Below are 24,823 nucleotides of genomic sequence, written 5' to 3' on the forward strand. Positions count from 1 at the left end.
AAATCTAGATACATTGTGGATTACAGTACAGAGGGGGCAGGGGAAGAGAGAAGCTGATAGAGACAGACAACGTGAGAAATCTAGATACATTGTGGATTACAGTACAGAGGGGGCACGGGAAGAGAGAAGCTGATAGACACAGAGCCAACGTGAGAAATCGAGATATGTCTCGGCCTCGCTGTGCGCTGCGTTGCACCGCTATCCGAGTAGTTAACTTCGCATCCAATAAACCCTCAGAGCCAGGGTGAACATCCGACTCCAAACGTGATTGAATTGAACGAGGTAAAACTGATGGAAAAACACAGCACAGATACACCATCTGTTAATACTTGGGAACATCAACACAATGCATGAACACCAGAGGTGGGACAAGGTCATTGTTATGCAAGTCCAAGTCGAGTCGCAAGTCATCAAATTCATGACTCGAGTCTGACTCGAGTCCAAGTCACATGACTCGAGTCCACACCTCTGAAGAACACTACAGCATCACAACATTGTCCTCGATAACACGTTTCTCAACAATAGATCCTGGATGGACCAGGCACCCACAACAGCACTGAACAGCTATACAAGAGAACAAGCTGCTGTGTTAAACAAAGGCACATCGTGCAATCATCACACTGCACCCCAATTGTACAGCACTGCATATAACACTGCACTATGAATGAGACATTTCGTCATCCTTGCTCTCAAGATCGCAATATAGTTACTTGGGTACAAGTTTGACTCGACTTATTAAATTACAAGTAACATTCACAATAAGGAAAGTTGCAGGCTTCGTTGTCAACTAGGCCTCGTATTTATCATAACAATTTAACAGCATTATAAAGACATTTACAGCATTATAACGGTCAATCTAACATAACAGCATTCCCAGTATTACAAGAACATAAACGAACTTACAGACAATGCTTCTTAAAGTCCCACAATGTCCAATTACAGCTGGCTTCACTGGGACGCGATGTGTGCCGCCATCTTGAACTCGGTGTAATGGCGGACCCCCAGCCTCGTGGCTGAAAGGCTGTCAAATCGGAACTTCATGGTCACGTGACTAAACTCAACATCAAAACAGGAAATTCCTGTGTACTCACACCCCCACTCCTGCTATGGAGCAGAACAAGATATATTGTGGATTACAGTACAGAGGGAGCAGGGGAAGAGAGAAGCTGATAGACACAGAGACAATGTAGGAAATCTAGATACATTGTGGATTACAGTACAGAGGGGGCAGGGGAAGAGAGAAGCTGATAGACACAGAGACATCGTGAGAAATCTTGATACAGTGGATTACAGTACAGAGAAGGCACCTGAACGGTGGAGAGAGATATGGTTCTATGTAAGAATCAAAGTTTTGCTGGCTGGCTGGCTGTGAGGGACGTGCAGACGGGCCGTTGGGGTTGCTAGTTAAATATGGGTTCTGGGGCCCATGAAGTGAGGACATGTGCTATAATTCATAGGGCAAGTACCATGTACCGTGTGGGCAGAGTCCTGGATTCATCAGGAAGCAAGCCTTGATAAGAGAAGTGGCAAGGCTTCTGGAGATTGCGGTAATTTCAGAAGTTCGAGGGGAAGAGAGGGGATTGGGATCCGACTTGAAGTTCTTTACAGTGCTCAAGGGATCTGGCGGCACAAGGAGAGTTTTGACCTTTGGTGATTGAACAAGTACTTGTCATTTTGCGTCTGGATCATAGTTTTAGAGAACATTGTAGATAAAGATTGTGCTTTTGCGCATTTTATTTACCAATAACATTTAAAATATATAAATTTGTACCCAATTATTTTTAAATTCCAATGTTTATTTTATTGTGTATGACAATCCCTTGAGTCTAGCCTTTAATATACTTCCTTATATATTTTTTTGACAATTTGGGCCGTTGCATTGGAAATATTAATGGAGTTATGGGCAAAGACTAGTCTACGATATGGTCTCAACATTAATTGACAACCAGGTAACTTTGGATTGCTATGAGATATAAGTTGAGCACTTTTAATATAAGGTCTTTCAGGTTATTGGCTCCATAATATGAACACAATCAGTCGTGCACCTGGTGCTGGAACACAACTCGTTTTCTCAGCACACATCCCCGTTCAGCATATGGTTTATTACAGACACGTGAGAGGGGTGAGGATAGTGGCCCACCACAGTCCACATGCAACACCAAGGAGACCACGGACATTTCTTCACCCCGTGATGTCGCGTTATTACCTCTCCACCTCATGTCCTTGTGCCAAATGTGGACTTTGTCAAGTGGGTTTAGTTTAATTGAGTTGTTAAATGTTTGACGCATTTAGGGTATGTGGCAAGTGCACTTTTCACATGAAAGTTGTAAAGTTTGAGTGGTCATACCGTGCTAAAGAGGATGTATTCATTGCTGTGATGTTGCCATCTCGAGTTAATCCATCACACGGTTTATCTGCAAATCCACCTTTATGTATTGGTAATAGCGTGCCTGTTCAATATATATTTGGTTATTTTCGTAATTCATTTGAGTAGAGTTACATTTTCCTAATGTGTTTTATTATGTAGCTACACACAATGGTATTTGATTATAAGTAGTCTGTCCCAGAATCTAATTAATAGTATGTATGTGGTCGATGGGAGAGAAACCTTTCCTGAACTCAGTTTGTACAATTTAGGTAAACAGATGATACATCTGAAAAGCCCATTCGAGTTTGAATACCTAGGGCAGTTATAGAAGGTTTGATCTCGTGCTGAAAATTGAGAAAGCATGGAGATAGGCATTTAAAAAATAATGAATGAAGAGACAGGAAGGGGGCCATGTACAGTGAGGGAAAAAAGTATTTGATCCCCTGCTGATTTTGTATGTTTGCCCACTGACAAAGAAATGATCAGTCTATAATTTTAATGGTAGGTTTATTTGAACAGTGAGAGACAGAATAACAACAACAAAAATCCAGACAAACGCATGTCAAAAATTTAATAAATTGATTTGCATTTTAATGAGGGAAATAAGTATTTGACCCCTCTGCAAAACATGACTTAGGCAAAACGCTTGTTGGCAATCACAGAGGTCAGACGTTTCTTGTAGTTGGCCACCAGGCTTGCACACATCTCAGGAGGGATTTTGTCCCACTCCTCTTTGCAGATCTTCTCCAAGTCATTAAGGTTTCGAGGCTGACGTTTGGCAACTCGAACCTTCAGCTCCCTCCACATATTTTCTATGGGATTAAGGTCTGGAGACTGGCTAGGCCACTCCAGGACCTTAATGTGCTTCTTCTTGAGCCACTCCTTTGTTGCCTTGGCCGTGTGTTTTGGGTCATTGTCATGCTGGAATACCCATTCACGACCCATTCTCAATGCCCTGGCTGAGGGAAGGTTCTCACCCAAGATTTGACGATACATGGCCCCGTCCATCGTCCCTTTGATGCGGTGAAGTTGTCCTGTCCCCTTAGCAGAACAACATCCCCAAAGCATAATGTTTCCACCTCCATGTTTGTCGGTGGGGATGGTGTTCTTGGGGTCATAGGCAGCATTCCTCCTCCTCCAAACACGGTGAGTTGAGTTGATGCCAAAGAGCTCCATTTTGGTCTCATCTGACCACAACACTTTCACCCAGTTGTCCTCTGAATCATTCACATGTTCATTGGCAAACTTCAGACGAGCATGTATATGTGCTTTCTTGAGCAGGGGGACCTTGCGGGCACTGCATGATTTCAGTCCTTCACGGTGTAGTGTTACCAACTGTTTTGTTGGTGACTATGGTCCCAGCTGCCTTGAGATCATTGACAAGATCCTCCCGTGTAGTTCTGGGCTGATTCCTCACCGTTCTCATGATCATTGCAACTCCACGAGGTGAGATCTTGCATGGAGCCCCAGGCCGAGGGAGATTGACAGTTCTTTTGTGTTTTTTCCATTTGCGAATAATCGCACCAACTGTTGTCACCTTCTCACCAAGCTGCTTGGCGATGGTCTTGTAGCCCATTCCAGCCTTGTGTAGGTCTACAATCTTGTCCATGACATCCTTGGAGAGCTCTTTGGTCATGGCAATGGTGGAAAGTTTGGAATCTGATTGATTAATTGCTTCTGTGAACAGGTGTCTTTTAAACAGGTAACAAGCTGAGATTAGGAGCACTCCCTTTAAGAGTGTGCTCCTAATCTCAGCTCGTTACCTGTATAAAAAGACACCTGGGAGCCAGAAATCTTTCTGATTGAGAGGGGGTCAAATACTTATTTCCCTCATTAAAATGCAAATCAATTCATAACATTTTTGACATGCGTTTTTCTTGATTTTTTTGTTATTCTGTTTTCACTGTTCAAATAAACCTACCATTAAAACTATAGACTGATCATTTCTTCGTCAGTGGGAAAACGTACAAAATCAGCAGGGGATCAAATACTTTTTTCCCTCACTGTATATACGAAAAAATAAGCACATTGAATGGATTGGGCGGGACAAATCAGTGGAAGAGATGCTGCCTAGAAAATGCATGGAATTACGTCCATCGTGGAGATGGAGCAAGGATGTTTGATCGTGTGCAGGACCTAAATGAATTGTTGCATTGGAAAACCATGAGAGATTGTCACGGATTAGGGAGGCCTTCATCCAGCAGTGATCATGCATGACTGATGACCCATCTTGAAATCATAATCACTTTAGCTTGGTGACTGTCTCACACGCTACAGCTCTGGTGCTCTAATCTTGCCTTGTAGCTATGTTTCATGTATCCTACCATTGCTTTGTCGTGGTACAGGAACAGGCTGAGACTGTAAATGTTTATGTGAATAAATAATTGTAAAAACATTGAGTCATGAAAGTAGTCGCAATCACGCAAGCCATCAATCATGCGGCTGTAAAGGACAATGCTGCCACCTGCAGTCTGTTGCCCTAAGTCTGGTGTTACAAGGTGAGAAATCGGATATGGAAGCCGGTAGCATGGACTGACAAAACGTACTGCAAAGGAAAATAAATCACACAATTAGACATGGAAAATGTGTAATGTGAACCTTGTCACTGGTTTAAACATCTGAAAAGGTCCGCATTACAGAAATGTCCTTTACTCAGTCAATTTTAGCTGGGCAAAGACATACATTTATCTGTCTACTATATCCAAGCTCACTCCGTGGCAAGTGACCTCATATCGCTAAGTTGTGCGGTCACTTGAAATGATTGTTTGGGTCCAACTGAAGCTTCTGTGTTAATGCAATAACACGAAAGCACACATTGATACGAAATAGTCGGGGTCCTCTTGCTGAATCTCAGTGCTGCTCCTCTGCACCAGCAACTGTGAGTAGCAGCAGCGGGAATCCCACATCATTGCCATGGCCACAGTCTATCCAAAGATGACTCATGTTGGCTTTCTACCACGTGATAGCGATTTTATCGACCTTGGAGGGTGATGAGGCAACACCTTGACCCGGATGAGGACTCTTAACCGCCCATTGGTGAGTTGAGGGCTCTAGAAAAAAAATCCACCCTGCCAAGCACCACGATGATCACACCCATTAAATGTGTAGCACCGTATGCATGCAATCTTATTATTTAATGATAATAATTACACGGGGATTAACCAGGAGTAGACAGCTCGTAAGTAGCAAAGAAGCAAACGCATCTACATAGAAACTACACAGGGATTAACAAGGCGTACACAGTGGCTTTAGGGCAGTACGTGTGTCTATATAGAACATATGAGGAATAGCAAGGGGCGCACAGCGACGAGCAAGGGAGTACACGGGACTACATAGAAACTCCACAGGGATTAACAAGGCGTACACAGCGATAATCATGCGAGTACACGTAACTACTCAGACACTACACAGCTACAGTATTTAAAAGGAGTACACAGTCACTAGCAAGGAGACACATTCGTCTATATAGACAATACACAGGGATTCTCAACGCGTAGACAGTGACTAGCAAGGGAGTACCCGTGGAGTGGCATGGCGTTGGAAGAAGAGATGGGCCTGTATATGTTTAGCCACTTGTAACGAGTTAATGTCCGCTTAATCGATGGTATGTATCGGAGGTCCATTGCCATCTTCTCCATGACGAGGGTATCAATTCGCTCCTCCCCCATCTTGGGGTACGCTGCCTTCGCCAACTTTAGCAGGGAGCTCTGGTAGGCAAGGGGGGTTTCGTGCTCCCTGCGCCGTCTATCCACGACGCGGTGGCGGATGGTCGCTGCTGAAGCGCTTGCTGCGGGGTGGCGCGATCTGCAGGCGGCACAGTGAGGAAGGCCGCCAGCGCTTCATCGTCGAGTGCCGATGGTAGAGCTTGAAGCGCCACCTCTTCTGACCACCCCGACATTTTAGCGCTTGTGGTGAACCTGCGCTGGAAGGCGGCCCAGTCGCCTTCTGAAGCGGAAAACTCCTTGAGCGCTGGCAGCCTCTGCTGTAACAACTGTGGCTTCGTAGACGAGCCGGCAGTCGGTGTGGTGGGAGCAGCCAGTACAGTGGCAACGGCGGCCGCTTGTGGCTGCCGCGCAGGCAATGACGCGGAAATGGACGCCGATTGGCGAGTCGTAACAGCAGCCAATTTTGAATCGTCCGCGGGCGTTGCTGACGGTGAGGCCGCGATGGCGATTTCAGCTGCTGGTCCGCCGAGATGCAGGTTGTTTAAAAAAGATGCTGCAGCCTGCAGGAGGTCGGCGACACGCGCGTGTGTCGTGCGTAACGTCTCCTGCGACGGCGGCGGGGTGTTCGATGGATGGCCGGCGTACTGCGCTGAGGGAGGCACGCCCTCGGTCCTCCCCCGTGGGCTGTCAGAAGGCAGCAGCGCGTCTTCGGCATAATCCTCCTGCGTCCCGGTACGTTGGACTCTGCTAAAAGACTCGGGATTCTCTTTTAGCCCCGTCGCCCCCCCACCCCCCATTGTTCCATTCCCTGGCTACCACATTCAGATAAGCCCCCCTCCCCCTTAACTTGTATTTAAGAGGTTGCCTCTTGGATTATTCCTCACTTGATACAGTAAATTTAGCTGTGACGGTCCCACCTGATGACGGAGACTTGTGTTGCTTCCGAAACATCGTGATTTATTATTTTATTTCTATTATTATTTCTATTATTTTTATTTTGTATTTTTTACCCACGTGACTTTACCGAAAAAACTTAAGAATATGAATCCTTGCAGTCACGAAAGCTTCAAATCGAGATTTACTGCACGGTCTTTAGTGTAGGACATGAAACTCCTGTGGCGAGTTTCTGTTTGAAGAGTGCGATGTTCGTGCGTCAAAGTCCTCATGTCAAATTCACAAACCATTTTGGGACGTGACCATTTCAAACAAGCAAATAAGAAAACAGCCGTGAGAGAGAGAGCGAATTTAGCGTCTAGAGAAAGCCCAGTTACCCACACGCAGCATCGCCTGCTTCGCTTATTCACGAGTGGTAGAGGGCTCAGATATGGGCCACGGTCACAGGACGTCACTCACAAGTGGAAGCTTGCCAGCTCAAATCCCAGCTGGGCGGGTCAACACAGTTCGGTTCAGTACCCATAGAATCACCACCACGTTGCGGGAATTGAACAGTAGTAAACGCATTGAGGGGCTGATCCCCCGCTATAGTCAGTGTGCTCCATGTGCTGGCTGCCCAGTGGCACCGCTCAGGGCCAATCCGGCGTGATCCTCGCTCCCTCGCAGGGGAGAAGCCGCTGCTGTCCATAGCCACAGGCGCAGCGCGTAGTCGTAGCCGTAGCGGTGATCGGCGCACCACCGCGATGTGAACTCTGCGGCCCGAGGTCCATTCCCACGCCACGGCGAACGTCGGCGGAAAGTGGCATCTTAACCGGTCCTGGCACCTTCACGAACCTACAATGACCAGGGTGGTGAAGTATGGTCAAACAACACCCATGACCGACACGGCGTGGGGAGACCTTTGTCCACAAATTGACTGTAAATTGTTTTGCATCCACTTCAGCTCCCCCTTAATTACAGAGCCTTCCACTGTGAATGTCGCAAAATGATGCCCAGTAATGCCTGAATTGTGTCTCCCATAAAATAAAGTCGTTAACTCGCACAGCTACGTAGGGGTCGTCATTAGTACAGTCTTGAAGTTAATTATATAAAGTACTTTAGGAATAAGAAAAGTCGATACAATATGGTGGTTGATAAAATGTGTTTCTTCGCCATTGTGAGATTCAGCAAAAAGTGCCACTCCATCTGCTGCTGTGAAATGTAAAACACCACACGGGTTGCATTCCTATGCAGTAGCTCCTGTGAACACAATGTGTGTGTGCTGCGTGAGCACTGGCGAGGCTTGCAAGGAACTGAGGGGTTTTGAACAATTCCCATACGGCCTGAAGAACCGCTCCCCATGCGTTTCAGGCAAATTGTCAGGCACCGTGCAGTAGAGCGGCACGCACTCCCGGTGTGTGTTCCACTGCCCAAGGAGACGCTCGTGTATCGTACTGCATCGCGCTGATAGCCTGAGCTGTGTGGTGTCAGTGTGAGGAGGGGAGCCCCACCGGACGTGGAAGTGGAGATGGGGTCACAGCGGGGTATGTGTGAGACCGGGGGTGCCTGGCTGTTTGGATGAGTGGTGGTGCAGTGGTTAGCGCACCGTGCTCTGAACCTGGTGACCTGAGATTGATGCTCGACCACGGTAGCAATCAGTGGGGAGTAATCTCTGAACCAGTCCTGGGCCTCCGTTGTTCAATGTGTAAACATCAGCACTGGGTAGCCACACGACCCACTCATGTGACACGTCAGCCTTCATAGGCGGCTGTACTAGCGGTGCGTGGCTTGTGGTTCTCCCTTCCTCCCAATGCAGCTGAAGCCCTGCTGAAGCGGCCGCACGCCTCCGACGACCTTGTGGGTGAGTATCTCTCCTCCAATCTCACCACGGCTGACCAACCCTCACCCACCCATCCACACCTCCTCTGTCGTGTCTCCAGCGTGACCCATCCGTTGGTGTTCCCATGCCATCTCAATTGCCCAGGCCCGACTTCCACCATCATAAAAAAAGCCTTGAGAGGCAACTGGCTCTTGCCACAACTTGGTAAAGGCCACTACTGGCCAACTCGAGTGTCTAATACAGGAGCCAAGAGCACAGTTGGTCTCTTTATTTAACCTGAACAAACTTACCACCATCGCCAAAACCATCAAAGCACTTCCCAAACTTCACCTGACCACTAACAACCCCCGTGCTTCAGAGTCACGGACATTTATGTCTGTGAAATATTGTACACAGATATTGTATTATTGTTTGAAATTAGCTAACATCACAATGCAGGACCGTCCTAAAGAATAAGCGCCAGACTGAGCAAGGTTTACCTGGTTTGAATAATTGTCACTGTTCTTCGAGAGCGCGCTGTCATTGTTGTGAGTGCCTTTGTGTGTGAGCGTTTTTCAGTCGCATCTCTGTACGTCCACTGTGCAGAATGCGCGCTCAGCAGCTGCTTCAACAATATGGAGTGCTTCCATAACTACGACCACGAGCTCGCTCAGAACCCCGGTGAGCAGGGAGGGTCCTTCCTTCCCCCCGCTACCCCCCACCCACCCCTCCACAGCTCCCACTCCCCCCCCACCCACTCCCCCGTGAGCCGAGGCTGGGCCGTGTTGTGAGCGCCCTGGAGACTGAGAGCGCGATTCCTGTGTAGGACAGGGAGACTGATTAGGGCTGTAGGTACACCGCGTCTATCCATCGATTCATTCCGACTCTAAATGCTTACGATACATGTGTAGTGGGTTCAATTTAGGCGCACACACTTCTTGGGAGGCACTCATTTATTAGAACAGTAAGTATTATAACACTGTACATTAGGTCGGTGGTCACCACACTATGTGTACTCTAGCTAACACACACTTCTCTAACTCTCAGCTACTCTAGCGTGACCCAGCCAGGTGGGCTACTGGCAGGTCCGCTGACTGGAGTCTTGACTCTTCTTGGCGTCTTCACGATGCATCTTCATTCTTGACACGGGCAGCCCCGAACCTCGTGAGGAGGCTGCTTATATGGGGCTCGGCATGCCCGGGCCCCACCTCGGCCACGCCTCCCTTCGAGAACCCTCTCAAAGCCCCCCTGCTGTCCACGTGCCCCCCGGCCCCCAAAGGGATCCGGTCACGTTTCCAGCCGGGATCACAAAGAGTGCCACGGCCTCACATCACCCCCCGTGGCCTCCCCAGTCCCGAACCGGACCTGCCGTCATTCCCGTCTCCAGCCGGGATGACGTCATGTGTGTGTATAGACCCACGTGGTAGTGACGCTCCCGGCATAGTGATGTCACACGTGTGCGTGTATACACAGTAGTGATGCTACAATCACTACATCACCTTCCCCCGCATAAAAAAACAGCCGTCCTGGCTGTGACAATACAGAAAAAAACAGTGTGCCTCCAACAACAACATCAATAAATAACCGGCGACCGATAATAATTACCGCTAGTAACATATGTACACGCACCGAGAGGGGGGAAGGGAAGAACGTATGGGACGAGGGGAACCAACAACAACAGCCCATCTGTGTGAATTTGTTCGCACGCACCGACATATGAAAGTCACTGTTTGACAACGGTGAAGGCAATCAACAAGGTGTGAGAGTCATGCACAGCGGCCAGTCTTCGAACGAGTTCGCGTGGCCGAGCCCACAGGGGAGGCAAGCACGGTCTCCCTGGATGTCCTGGGGGAACTTTGAAAAAGGCCCAAAAAGGGCACGGCCCCTCTCCAGGAGTTGGGCAACAGGATGAGCAGGAATGACGTACGGGCACTCTAATCCCCCCCTTCAGGTCCACATACGGTCAGCACAACCGGCGACTCCAAGGTCGGCAGGTGCAGGAATCCTGTGACGAGAAGAAACTACCTCCTGAGGCACAGCACCACGGGCCCGCGTCTCAGCTCGTCGGACACAACAGCCACCCGGCCCAGGGAAGTGGAGATGGTCGTATTTCGCCCGGTGGAAGAAAGAAAAACAAAAATACACATATTCCGACGCGTTGGATGCACAACCAACACTGGTAATCAAACCAAAATCACACAACCACCCCATGGATGGCAGGGTCTCATATCGCTCTGCTACCGTTCCACCCCACAGGTGGCAATAGGGCGAAGACTGAAAGTCTAACAACCACCTACAATCACCGCTTAACATTCTGGACGTCTCCCTACGTCCCAGGTCGAGAAGTCGCACTTCAGGGTCGACCCATGTACTGGCTCAAGGAAGTCATGCTTCAAGCTCAAGCCAGTATGCTGCACCCAAAGGTACAACGTTGGATATTGTACAACATCCCGGGTCAAGGAAGTCATGCTTCCAGGGTGACCCATGTACTGGGCAAAGTAGTCGCACTTCAGGGTTGCCTCAGTATCTACATTTTGTTACAAATTATGTAAAATCGACGTGGCAGAAAAAAAAAAACGCCTGGTCTTGCCCAGAAATAGTTCACACATGAAAACCCCACATCTCCGAGGCCACCCGTGTATGTACAAAATGGCGGCCGCATGCGCAACCCGCGTCCCCACGGCTTCCCACGCTCGCACAAAATGGCGGCCCAACGCGCAAACATCTCCGCGGTTTCCCACGCTTGTGTCCCAGCAGCCCTCACTGAGGACCACCACAGGCATTACATGTCACCCGTTAGCACCCCACGCCTTTCCGACGTGGCGTCTCCATCCTAAAACCGTGCACGTCGGCCATATCGGGGGAAATTTCCATGTTACTACCCCACCGCCTTTCCGACGCGGCGTCACAACCAATAGCACGCGTCTGCCATATTGGGGGGAATTTTAAAGCGTGTCTCTCACCAGGCTCGCATTGCAGCATTCGGCTGTACACAATCGAGCGGAGAAAGCGATGCCATCTGGCGGCAATCCACAGCCCAACGCACCCCTGATCCACACAGAACCCAAGGGGCACCCTCGAACCCATCAGCGAGTTCGAACCACACCGGTCATGTCATTCAAAAATCCACACAACCGCAACCATGGGATTTCCACGGGGCTTCGACATCCAACTCAAGAAACACGCAACACTCAGTCATCCCACGCACAATCGCAATTTCACAACATCACAACACATACAAGCAATACTCCAGACAATCCGTACATAGTAATTAATCACAAGCAAGTACCCAACAGTCCATACACTGTTAACACTCTCGAGCAAAGCTCTATACGGTCTGTACCTTCGCAACAATGACGATCAAAGTGTCTGACAGTCACACATTGACAATCACAAGCGAAGCTCCATTCAGTATACCTAATAACAATCGCGACTCCGCAACAACAAAAACGATGTAACAACGCGAGTCATTAACACGGCAACCCACATGATGTTAACGGAGCTCTGGACACCCGACAACGAATTAATCATTAACTGCCACATGAAGATAACGATCCAGTAACTGCACGCAAAAAAAAATTTCCACAGCAACACACGAGCACAGACGCCGCGTTCATTCTGCACTCACACAGCCAGAAAAACACGTACCACAACCCAGCAATCAAAAAAAACAAGACGCAAAAACAACCTGGCGTGCGTAAGATGGGTGAGGTGTGTTTTTAGGACCGGGTGCATTGTGTCACGACTCACCTTCGAGACTGAGGGACGGAGGATGGCATGGTGGAACTTGAAGAATCTTGGATGGTGAGCACGGCATCCTCTTTCGACAGGATGCCACCAAGATGGCGGAAAATCTCCCTCCGCAGGTGTTGAAAATGGCAGGAACGCCGTTTTGGCGGGAACCGCGTCCCGACTGGCCGCAAAGGTGTCAGCAGCGCGCGCAATTTCCCGCGCGAATTTCCCGCGCGAATTTCCCGCCCAGGCACCCGCAGCAGCGGCGGCGTCCTCGCTCCTCCAGCTCCGGCGCTCTCTCTCTCGATGGCAGCGAAGCAGCGACGTGATGTGCGTCCTGCTGCCCCGCTTGCAGCGCCATCTCCCTCCTTCACCGGGGCTGCAGACCCCGGGGCTGCCCGGAAGATGATTTTCCCGCCGTCCCCGTCGTGTGAAAGCGTCAAGGTAAGTTGTAGTAATCGTGCACATTCTATACTGACTTGGATAACACCTAACGCTAGCCACTTCTAACACCAAATGTAGAAGGTTCGATTTAGGCGCACACACTGCTTGGGAGGCAACACTCATTTATTAGAACGGTAAGTATTATAACACTGTACATTACACATAGGGTGGTGACCACCGACCTACTCTAACTAACACACACTTCTCTAACTCTCAGCTACTCTAGCGTGACCCAGCCAGGTGGGCTACTGGCAGGTCCACTGACTGGAGGCTTGACTCTTCTTGGCGTCTTCACGATGCATCTTCATTCTTGGCACGGGCAGCCTCGAACCGCGTGAGGAGGCTTCTTATATGTGGCTCGGCGTGCCCGGGCCCCACCCCGGCCACGCCTCCCTTCGAGAACCCTCGAGAAGCCCCCCTGCTGTCCACGTGCCCCCCCCCCCCCCCCCCCGAGGTGCCCCCTGGGCCCCCCAGCCCCCACTGGGATCCGGTCACGTGTCCTGTCGGGATCACAGAGAGTGCCACGGCCTCACAGCACCCCCGTGGCCTCCCCAGTCCCGAACCGGCCCTGACGTCATTCTCGCCTCCAGCTGGGATAATGTCATGTGTGTGTGTAGACCCACTTGGTAGCGACGCTCCCGGCATAGTGACGTCACACGTGTGCGTGTATACACAGTAGTGATGCTACAATCACTACACATGCGTCGACGTGCTTGCATAAGAATGTATGTTTTTTATATTTTTATGACTGTGTGTGGATATCTCTCACTGGGTGCCCCGTGTGTGTGTGTGTATCTCTCACTGGGTGCCCTGTGTGTGTGTGGATATCTCTCACTGGGTGCCCTGTGTGTGTGTATCTCTCACTGGGTGCCCTGTGTGTGTGTGGATATCTCTCACTGGGTGCCCTGTGTGTGTGTATCTCTCACTGGGTGCCCTGTGTATGTGTATCTCTCACTGGGTGCCCTGTGTGTGTGGATATCTCACTGGGTGCCCTGTGTGTGGAATGTATGTTTTTTATATTTTTATGACTGTGTGTGGATATCTCTCACTGGGTGCCCCGTGTGTGTGTGTGTGTATCTCTCACTGGGTGCCCTGTGTGTGTGTGGATATCTCTCACTGGGTGCCCTGTGTGTGTGTATCTCTCACTGGGTGCCCTGTGTGTGTGTATCTCTCACTGGGTGCCCTGTGTATGTGTATCTCTCACTGGGTGCCCTGTGTGTGTGTGGATATCTCACTGGGTGCCCTGTGTGTGGATATCTCTCACTGGGTGCCCTGTGTGTGTGTGGATATCTCTCACTGGGTGCCCTGTGTGTGTGTGTGTGGATATCTCTCACTGGGTGCCCTGTGTGTGTGTATCTCTCACTGGGTGCCCTGTGTGTGTGTGTATCTGTCACTGGGTGCCCTGTGTGTGGATATCTCTCACTGGGTGCCCCGTGTGTATGTGGATATCTCTCACTGGGTGCCCTGTGTGTGTGGATATCTCTCACTGGGTGCCCTGTGTGTGTGTGTATCTCTCACTGGGTGCCCTGTGTGTGGATATCTCTCACTGGGTGCCCCGTGTGTATGTGGATATCTCTCACTGGGTGCCCTGTGTGTGTGTGTGGATATCTCTCACTGGGTGCCCTGTGTGTGTGTATCTCTCACTGGGTGCCCTGTGTGTGTGTGTATCTCTCACTGGGTGCCCTGTGTGTGTGTATCTCTCACTGGGTGCCCTGTGTGTGTATCTCTCACTGGGTGCCCTGTGTGTGTGTATCTCTCACTGGGTGCCCTGTGTGTGTGTATCTCTCACTGGGTGCCCTGTGTGTGTGTATCTCTAACTGGGTGCCCTGTGTGTGTGTGTGGATATCTCTCACTAGGTGTCATTGGGTGCCCTGTGTGTGTGTGTGGATATCTCTCACTGGGTGCCCTGTGTGTGTGTATCTCTCACTGGGTGCCCTGTGTGTGGATATCTCTCACTGGGTGTCCTGTGTGTGTGTGGATATCTCTCACTGGGTGCCCTGTGTGTGGATATCTCTCACTGGGTGTCCTGTGTGTGTGTGTGGATATCTCTCACTGGGTGTCCTGTGTGTGTGTGGATATCTCTCACTGGGTGCCCTGTGTGTGTGTGGATATCTCTCACTGGGTGCCCTGTGTGTTTGTGCCTCGTGTGTAGCGTCTCACCGGGTCTTCAACCTCACGCTGTGCGCGTTCGTCTCCACCGACTACCCACTCGGTGAGTCCCGCACCGCGAGCCCCTCGCGGGATACACAGACAACACCCAAGTATTTGTTTTCAAAGCCAAAGCCACGTTCCTAAGCGCAGCACCCAGGCCAGGGTGAAAGCCTGGGGTGAGTGGCTGAGCGGTGGCCGTGCCTCAACGCGTGCTCACGCTGTCTCCTTCTTGGTGTTGTTGTCCATCGGTGCAGAGTGCGACCATCGCAACTGCACCCTGGACATCGCCGCCTGCAAGCACCTGACAAGGCGAGCATGCCGGGTACAAGCGCGCACACACGCACACGTGGTCTGGAGCGCACGCAAGCACGAGTACACACAACACGCGCCGTCAATGCTCACGATTCGTTGAACAGGATCGATCCCTGTGCTCTCCGCACACACGTGGAAGCGTTCGTGTCGGAATCGTTGAAGTGTCATACAGCCAAATTATACGCGTATAGAGGTGGAGTGGCGGTGCAGTGGTTAGCGCACTGCGCGACGTAACCTGTCAAGTTCGATTTCCAGCCACGGCTAACATCGGTGGCGAGCGGCATCTGGGTTTCCCGTCAATTCAACCAGCAGTGGCCAGCGCGGTGAAGTATGGCTAAACAACCCCCGTGGCCGACGGCGCAGGGGTCATTTCATCCAACAGTGGACGGACAAAGCGCTGTTCACTGCCATGGTCGGTGTGACACTCCTCGCTTGAGTGGAACGGTTTCCCCTGCAGTGGAGAGTGCAGGGCGAGAGTCGCTGCATGGCACTGAGCGGGGACCGCGCGTGGGGCGGGGCCCACGCCGGGCCCCTCCCCCTTTAAAACGGCTCTGGCCGCTACGGTGGTGCGCTCGTGTGAATGTGTGTGTGTGTTGACACTGTTTGTGTTGACACTCTGTGTGTGTGTTGACACTCTGTGTGTGTGTGTGTGTGAATGTACGTGTGTGTGTTGACACTCTGTGTGTGTGTGTTGACACTCTGTGTGTGTGTGTGTTGGCACTGTGTGTGTATTGACACTGTGTGTGTGTTGACACTGTGTGTGTTGATACTCTGTGTGTGTGAATGTACGTGTGTGTTGACACTCTGTGTGTGTGTGTGAATGTACGTGTGTGTGTTGACACTCTGTTTGTGTTGACACTCTGTGTGTGTGTTGACACTCTGTGTGTGTGTGAATGTACGTGTGTTTGTTGACACTCTGTGTGCGTGTGTGTTGACACTCTGTGTGTGTGTGTTGACACTCTGTGTGTGTGAATGTGTATGTGTTGACACTCTGTGTGTGTTGACACTGTGTGTATGTGTTGACACTCTGTGTGTGTGAATGTGTATGTGTTGACACTCTGTGTGTGTGTTGACACTGTGTGTATGTGTTGACACTCTTGTGTGTGTGTGTTGACACTCTGTGTGTGTTGGCCCTCTGTGTGTGTGAATGTGCGTGTGTGTGTGTTGACACTGTGATGCCGCCACCGCGAAGCCGCTCGGCGGGCGCCCCATCTACGACCTTGCCACCACCAAGCGACAGGGCCGACCCCGCTTCCCCCTCACCACCCCCCACATAAACACACCCTCACACATTTCCCCCCCATAGAGCTCCGAGGGGAGGTCACCTCGTCAACAGGTTTTCACCCGAAAGCCCTCATAGGGGTAATCTTCACGGTCTCCTGCGGCCAGGGAATTGGGCGACCTCCTCCGATGCTAACTCGCACCGCGGCGCTGTGACCTGGGTTGAGATTGCATGGTCACGGCGGGGGCTGTCCAGCCACCACGGTTGAAACGCACCCCCCCCACACACGGATCGGCAAGACAGGAAGGGGGGGAGGGGCCGCAGCCACGAACAAGGGGAGAAGCCAGGGTAGACGGCTGATTGGCATAGCGGGTGTGCTCGGGGACCGCCGCCGCGCAGCAGCCCGTGGTGAGCCCTTTGTTACGGAAACTGTGGCTGATTAGCATAGCAAAAGCGCCCGTGGATCGGCGCCGCAGCCAGCGGGGGCCCATTGTTAGGGAAACCAGGAATGCGGCTGAACCGGTACGGCGACCTGATTGGCCGAGAAGGCCCTCGGGTCGGCTTTCTTTGATGTGGGTTAACCATAAAGGGGGGGCACAGAGAGGTAGAGCGGTCTCTTGCTCCAAAAGTCAGCCCTTGGGACGGTCTCCAGCTCGGCCACTCGAACGTCCGTGTGACGTGTCGAGGTGAGCAGCGAGGACGAGACCACCAGAGTGCCGTGCGCATTTAACCGTGAGTAAGAGGGAAAGAGAGTATTGGGATTGAGTCTAAAGAAACCAAAACAGCTTAGAGCCCATCAAATTAGATTAATCAGGTACAGACCATCGGGAAATAGCGTAAGCATGCCTTGCCGATCCCTACTGACCCAACAGTGAATCATAGTCGGCCGGTAATAAATCATTAATAACTAATCGCAACCTCGTGTGGTTTCGACGAGCGTATGAAAGCGCGTGGTGCTGTGTACGTATGCTCACAGCATGTGTAGTCAGTGCTCCACGGGTGTGCGCTCGTCACGTGGGTGGGCGGTGTTTCCGCGGGTACACGCTCCGTTCTGTCGCTGTGGAGATGCGTGCTGCGTGAGGGCTCACACCCACCGTAAACACCTGTTCCACGGCCCCTTTAAACGAGTGTTATCACCCGCTCACGGCGGCCGCGCGTGTGCGAGCAACGCCACTGCCCTCCGACCTCCGACCCCCAGCTGTCATGCGATTTCTAGAGCGTGCACAGAGTTGAACAGTAGCGTGCGGGTAGTTATTACCAATGTTTGAGGGAAGGCACGCGGAGGGTGTTTGAATGAACAAGGTGGCTAAGGGGCCAGCCGAGAGTTATGTCTCACAGAGAGGAATCGGGGGGCAGTAGCCCCCACAACACTTGTGTTTGTATTTGTGTCTCTACCAGCTGGAGCTTTGGTTGCAGTGGTGGTGGTCGTTCTGGTGGTTCCGGTGGTACTGGTTCTGCTCATCCTCTACTTGCGAAGACGTGAGAACCAGCGCTTCAGATGTATTCACACAAAAAACATAGATTCCCCGTATAGCCTTAATAGACTGTTGGAGCAAGTGCTGTTAGCGAACACTTATGAAGGCTGGGACGGCACACGATGGGTGGGTGGGTGGCCAGCACCACACCTTTGTCTCCATAGTGGTGATGTTTACACACCGCACCAGGTACTTCTTTGAGGCTGAGTCGACCTAGGAGAGGCCCAGAACCGGCTCAGATCATCGCTGGTGTTGGCGGTGAGCAGGAATCGAACTTGTCACCTGGTTTGTTGCGCAGATGTTGCACTGCCGCTCTGTGTCTTTGTCACAAAGACACACACACTCACACACACGTGCATGTGCACACACAAACAGGACAGGCTGTACTGCTCTGAGAGCAGCTCGGGACATTTAGTGCTTCCCCTGCACTTCCAGTGACATCACCGAGAAACATGGCTTCAGGAGCAACCTCACCGCGCTCCACACCTCCAGGAGCAACCTCACCGATCACTGCACCTTCAGAAGCGACCTCACCGAGCGCCGCACCTCCTGGAGGAGGCTGGAGCTGGGATAAGTTCTCATGGTGGTGATGTCTCTCTGAGTCACCGGCCCAGCCACTCGCCTCGGCTGGCAGCATGCTGTGCCTCCTCCCACTGCGGTTGAATGTTGGTGTTGTTTAAATTTAACTTATTTTCAAAGTTTTGTTATCATACAGTCTTTAGTTTTAGGCTCGAGTTGAACTATTTTAGTTGTTAACTTTAGGTTAAGGCACCGGCGTATGTTGTATTTATTGTCTTAACATTTAACATTTTCATATTATTCGGTAAGCGTTCCCCAAATTTACTAATATTTATTTTATAAGAAGTCTGAGTTAGAATGTTGCCATCCTCACACGACAGCGCTCATTGCTGTTGGTATTCCTGAGCCAGTGTTGTAAATTCCACAGTAACAGGTCAGAGAGCACTTTCTCAATATCACAACCGCGACTGACTTCCTACAAACCAATTTTACAAACCCCAATGGGAATATAGAATCGTTCAGTTCGTGCCCAATCAGGATTTCAACTTGCGACCTGTCATGGTGAGTTGAGCTCTCAAACCACGATGCCATCGGATGCCTCCATGTCTGATATTGGCACCATCATCGCAACCGCTCCCTTAACCGTGACACTGTGGGGGCTCTGGTGATGCTTTGGCGTTGAACTCTCTCCACCTCTCGCGGTCAACGTCTGCGACTGACCTGCTAATGGTCATGTCACCTCCACGCGAAGTTATTCACCCGAACAATGGGCGGTGCGTGGCAGTCGTTCGAAGCACCATATCTCCAAAGATGATTCCAAGACTCACAGCTATAGAATGTAAATTACTACTGTTCATGCAATGGACAACAGTAATATCTAAATCATTATATCAACAGCATGTTTCAAATGATATTACAAACAAACTGAGACCGTTGTGGTAATGTGAGCCGGCACAGGAAGCAGCAGGATCTGATCGTAAAATGAGATCTCAATTCACCAGACGTGGCATCTCGTGGCACAAGGCTAATTGTCTCAGACCATTGCAGTTCTGATTAAATACTTCTCGTTGTCCTGCGATTATTGCGGTTGGCCGTGTACGGTGCGAACGAAGGTAAACATACGTACGTAGAGAATGCAGCATTAATTGTCGTGAATTGACAAGATTTCTCCAAGTGGAGTTCACTTAAATAATACTGCCACCTTGCGACCCAACATCCCCTCTCAGTTGCCAACCATCGCTCCCTGTGCCCTCTCATCTCGCCCCGGCCTCTATTCCTCCCCTCTCTCTCACGGGTAGCCGTTTCCCTCCACAAGCACAAATCGTGAGGATGTTGCGAGTTCGACAGCGACATCCCACATGTCACTACAGCTGTTACACATTACCCGGCTCGTGTCACTTTGAGGACTTTCATATTGGTCAGCCAATGCCAGATTATTAGTTTGTAAAATTTAAGAAAAGTGTGTTTTGCAATGGATATATGAAGTTAAATGTTTTCTTCGTGGGGGTGTTAATCCACGGAATAGTACGCGCCGTTCATTGCGTATTAGCAGATGCGCTCATGACATCTGACCATAAATCATAAAACCGTGAACACTCAGACTGTGGGCTTGCAGAGTCGGTGTTGGATGCTGCAGTGTGTCCTGTATAGCGTACCCTGTTTTTTCTCTATTAAGGCCAAATGTGCTAATTTATCATTTATAATGTTATTTATATTGTTTTTAATGTATATACAGTACAACCTTGCATATCTGACCGTCATCTATCCACTTTGCCCAATTAACCACCCAGCGCTGTGCTTGTGCACGGTGTAGCGGTCATCTTTGATTGATGCTCACACATCTGACTTTTACACAAATCTGACCTTCACACAAATCCACCTGTAGCTCAGTCTGTCGCAAGTCAGATATGTGATGCACTAACAGAAAAGAAAACGACATCGTTGCGACCACCACAGCAAACACGAGCACATTCTGCAGGGTGCGCAGTGGCAATTCAGTGGCTGACTGGGGCTGCCTGGTGCGTGGCTGCGCAGCGTGGAGATGCAACTCAAGGCGGGGCAGCGTCGTGCCCTGTGACATTTTTGAGCTTTAGGAGCGCCATTATTTCGCCTATTTGGTTCACTTTTAGGGGATCGTGAAACCCCTATTGTATGTGGGACACGGTACATCTACCACGCTATCTCGAGGACACCCTAGTCACCACATTCACCTCTGGGCATGCAGACAATGATGGGAGCAAACAAGGCCATGAGGGCTTTGGTCGCCAACCCTCCCACGAATGTCAATTCAACGTCAGAGTCTCCGTCTTCAAGCGGTGCTTATCTCTGTGGAAAACAAATCCCACGTTTGTGTGGTGGGGCTCAGTACCTCGCTATAACGACGACTGTTGACGTCCCACAATGCGGTACTCATTTTAACCACACTGAAGCAATTATGGGCCGATAGGCCTCGCCAAGGTAAGGTAATTTACCCTTTTTACCGGGTGAAAGGGTAAAGGTGTCTACATGCCAAGGGGTAAGGTAATGGGTAGGGTAAAGGTAGCGTGAAGTATTACGCGGTAAATACCTTGTTTACCGCTCGCTAAAAGCTCTGTGGCGCAGTCCGTGGCACAGTCCGTGGCCTACATTTAAAATTGGAATCATCGAGAGTATTTTATATGAATAAAGCGCTATACCTAGCATTTACCTGTTATACAACTTTTTAATGTGTAGTACCCCAGTAATTACCTTGTCATCGGGTAATTTGTATGGGGTAAAGGTAAAAGGTAGGGTAAAGGTAGGCTCGTTGCTTTTGAATTTTTACCTTACCGTGCTAAGGGGTTAAATGTAAGGGTAGAGTGATTGTATTGTTGTAAGGTTAAAGGTAGGGTAAAGGTAGGCTCGTTTTTACCTTTTACCTGACCTTGCCGAGGCCTATGGGCTGAGTCAACCATCGGATTGTAACTCGCGACGTTCTGCTTGCGAGTCGAGCTCTGTGCCACATCATCACCCTCCCACAGAGCTCCGGTCTGGTGCGAGGCTTTTGTGGCTTCGTTTTGTGTTAAATTTTACTTTAAAATGCCACGACGTGAAAGTGATGCACACTGAACTCAGTGTTTCAGAATAAAACGCAACCTGTATTTGTATACGTGTGCATGTACAGCCACTTTGCCAATCCACGACTCGATGAGGGCCTCTCTACGCCAGTGCGGGTCGTGGGGGTTAGTTGACTCTGCCTAGCAGCATGTTAACGTTATAACCTTTCCCATAGTCATAACCCTAGCCCTGATCCCTAAGCCTCGTTATAACACTCCATGTCATCTTAGCCTCATCTATAATAGGCTTAATGGTCTAATCACAATCCTGGCCTGAATCAGTGTTGTGTATATGCCCCCCTTTTTAATATTTAAAATTAAAAAATTTTTTAAGAATTATTCTGCCAACATAGATAATATCATTTTTTTTAATATACGCGGCAATGTGGGAACGAACGCCCCCACACTCCCACAGAGGCCCCCACACACTAACACAGATGTGCGCACACCTCATTTCAAAGGAAAGAGGGCATGAAAGAAGGGTAATCAAGATCATAAAAATTCCCCGAATTTCACACAGGAGGAACAAGGGAGGGGGGAATGGCAGGCAGAGGGTCGAAATGACACCCTCTCGTACAAAAAACCTTGCAGGGCTGGGCACCGCGGAGGAAGAGATGGTTATGTTTTTAACAAAGAAACAGCATTGACGACAAAAAGCACACACGGGTCTTTGAACCATGTTAGATGCACAAGTAAACTTAGCCATGAAGATTAAGCAAACAGTATCCATCCTCACTCCAATTGGAAAGCAGACTACAGTCTGCACCAAAATCGCGACTCATCATTGTTAATTAAATACTGACATTATTTACCTTTAAAGAATTTCTACACGGCCGGGCCGAAGCATCGAGGAACAATTATGGCATCTATTTCGCTCCAAAACAAAATTCCTAGCCGGGATAGCAGATTAAATAATCACAAGAACACAAGAAATCAAATAATAAGTACGGAATTAAAGTGAATATCCTAGGAGCTAACGGCGAATAAGGCTCTCAAAATTAACCAAACACAACGACCCAGGGGAAGCAGCAACACGACCGTCTTTGTCTTCCCACAACACGGACAACAAAAATTGCACACGCAAGGAATAACATTCCCATGAGAGATCGGGTCACGATGAAACATCGGGAACACGGTTTCGGCATAACTGGGGCATAATGGAATAAGTCGCATTTCAACTTCCAAACCAAAACAACTTAAGCTGTGTGAGACAAAAGATATGATCCCCGAGCGAGGGCGGAAATAATTAAGCTCGCTTAATGCGTAGGTTGTCGCGACAAATATTATTTAGTAACAAAAACATGGACTCGAGTATCTCTTTTATATATATAGAACTCGACGCGAATCATCGGTCTGGCTAATGGATATCTTCGTTGGCGCCGTCACGAGCCCCCCCCCCCCCCCTTCCAGAACGACACACAACTGTGTCTTCAAAGCTAATAAACACACGGACAAACACGCATGCGAAACACACGGACGGACACACACACACACGGATGCAGATGGCCCCACCCACAAGAAGGTTTTATGACAGACTTTGAACAACTCGGGAAACTGAGTGGATATTCTCGATATAAGCCAAAAAAAAATCCATTCAAGACAGATCGTCAGAGCCTCTGGCCCCATCACACATCGTCAGGGCCTCTGGCCCCATCACTTCGTCCGGGCCACGGGCCCCACCAAACAGATCCTCACCGGGGCTCCGGCCTCCATCTCTCTCACCGGGGCTCAGGCCCCCCATCTCATCTCGTCGCCAACAACGAAGGAGCTCTTCCGTGATCCAGAATGACGATGTTCGCGGGGTAGCGACGTGTATTGACAAGCTGAGGTCTGCACCACCTAAGAAGAATTATTACACTGAGCCGCCGAGCTGCGAGTGAAACGGACGGAAATTCCAGCTATCACTCTCGAGCCAACAACTTCAACCCAACGTCAATACCAGCAACGAACGAAAGCATCGTTCATCGCCAGAGCGACAACCAACGAGAACCGACTCGTCATCCAGCAGTGGAGAGAAAGAGCGAGCCACCGCGCCGTCAGCTACAAGAGCGCGCCACCGCGCCGTCAGCTACCGAGATCGCGCCACCGCGCCGTCAGCTACGAGAGCGCGCCACCGCGCCGTCAGCTACCGAGAGCGCGCCACCGCGCCGTCAGCTACGAGAGCGCGCCACCGCGCCGTCAGCTACCGAGAGCGCGACACCGCGCCGTCAGCTACAAAGAACGCGCCACCGCGCCGTCAGCTACCGAGGGCCGCCAAGCGCCGCCAAGCGCCGCCGCTCATCTCCCTGCGGAGAAAGTCGCGGCTGCAACCCGCACGGGCGAGAGGAATCTGCGAACCAGGGTCGTATCACCTCCCCCACTCACAACCTCCAGGAAGCACATACACACACACGCACACACCTACTTCCCGCGGGGCATGCAAGAATTTATCCAAGAGACAATCCACCTCTCTCACAATGGGACCAACCCTAGACAATCATCAGAAGACTAATTATAAAGTTTGAACACCAGCTGGCCGTAAGGAATCGTGGCCCTCTGAGTAATTAAGAATCCGTCGGTTATAAGAGGGTGAAGTTTTTTTTCTTGCCTTTTTTTTGTTTCTCTTATCGCATAAACGACCAATAGATTCGTCGATGCAAACTAAAACCCTCGAAATCCTCATTGCGAATCGACCGTGCACAAAGAGAGAAAATCTTGTCAAACCAGTTCCCCTTTGTCAGAGAATCTCGCCGAAGAATTAATTTAAAAAATCAGACTCGCTCTCCCCACACCCGCCCTCACATAGACCTTCGCCTCTGGGATACAATAAGTGCTGTTTATTACCGCAAAATGAAGTGTGTCATGCTTGTTTTCAAACTCGGCCAGTCGCCGATTGTGATCGATACAAAAACGAACTAATGAGATGCCTGGTGGAGAGGTAGAGGTTACGATTGCATAATAATTTTGGTCATTCAGTTCGTTAAATGCACAATATCGAAAATGCATAAGAGTTTTGAGTTATTCAATTTAGTAAATGCATAAGTGTTTATTCATTCATTTTAGTCAATGCTTGATCTCGTAATTGCATAAGGATTTTAGTTATTCATATTAATCGAACGCATGATATCGCAAATGCATAAGAGTTTGGTTATTCATGAATTATTGACGCATGTTTGACCTGCATGATAGA

At 50.0% G+C, this 24,823-nt stretch overlaps 2 protein-coding genes across 4 annotated transcripts in view; one reads left to right on the plus strand and one right to left on the minus strand.

Annotated features, from left to right (window-relative positions):
• LOC144736793 (uncharacterized) overlaps positions 1-24,823 on the minus strand; it is an 870,278-nt gene that overhangs the window by 599,700 nt on the left and 245,755 nt on the right. The window lies entirely within an intron of this gene.
• LOC144736725 (uncharacterized) lies at positions 4,519-21,699 on the plus strand. 3 transcript variants are annotated; one of them, XM_078619358.1, is made up of 7 exons: positions 4,519-6,765; positions 8,723-8,767; positions 9,332-9,406; positions 15,054-15,113; positions 15,307-15,374; positions 17,985-18,065; positions 18,437-21,699. In XM_078619358.1, the coding sequence occupies exons 3-7, from the start codon at positions 9,361-9,363 to the stop codon at positions 18,497-18,499; spliced, it is 318 nt and encodes a 105-aa protein (XP_078475484.1). In that variant the 5' UTR covers positions 4,519-6,765; positions 8,723-8,767; positions 9,332-9,360; the 3' UTR covers positions 18,500-21,699. The 3 variants fall into 3 exon arrangements, with proteins under 3 accessions (XP_078475484.1, XP_078475493.1, XP_078475498.1); XM_078619367.1 differs by having other exon boundaries at positions 18,442-21,699; XM_078619372.1 differs by having other exon boundaries at positions 18,497-21,699.

The sequence above is a fragment of the Lampetra planeri genome, chromosome 3 (genome assembly GCF_965212315.1).
Source record: "Lampetra planeri chromosome 3, kcLamPlan1.2.h2, whole genome shotgun sequence".
Lineage (NCBI taxonomy): Eukaryota > Metazoa > Chordata > Hyperoartia > Petromyzontiformes > Petromyzontidae > Lampetra > Lampetra planeri.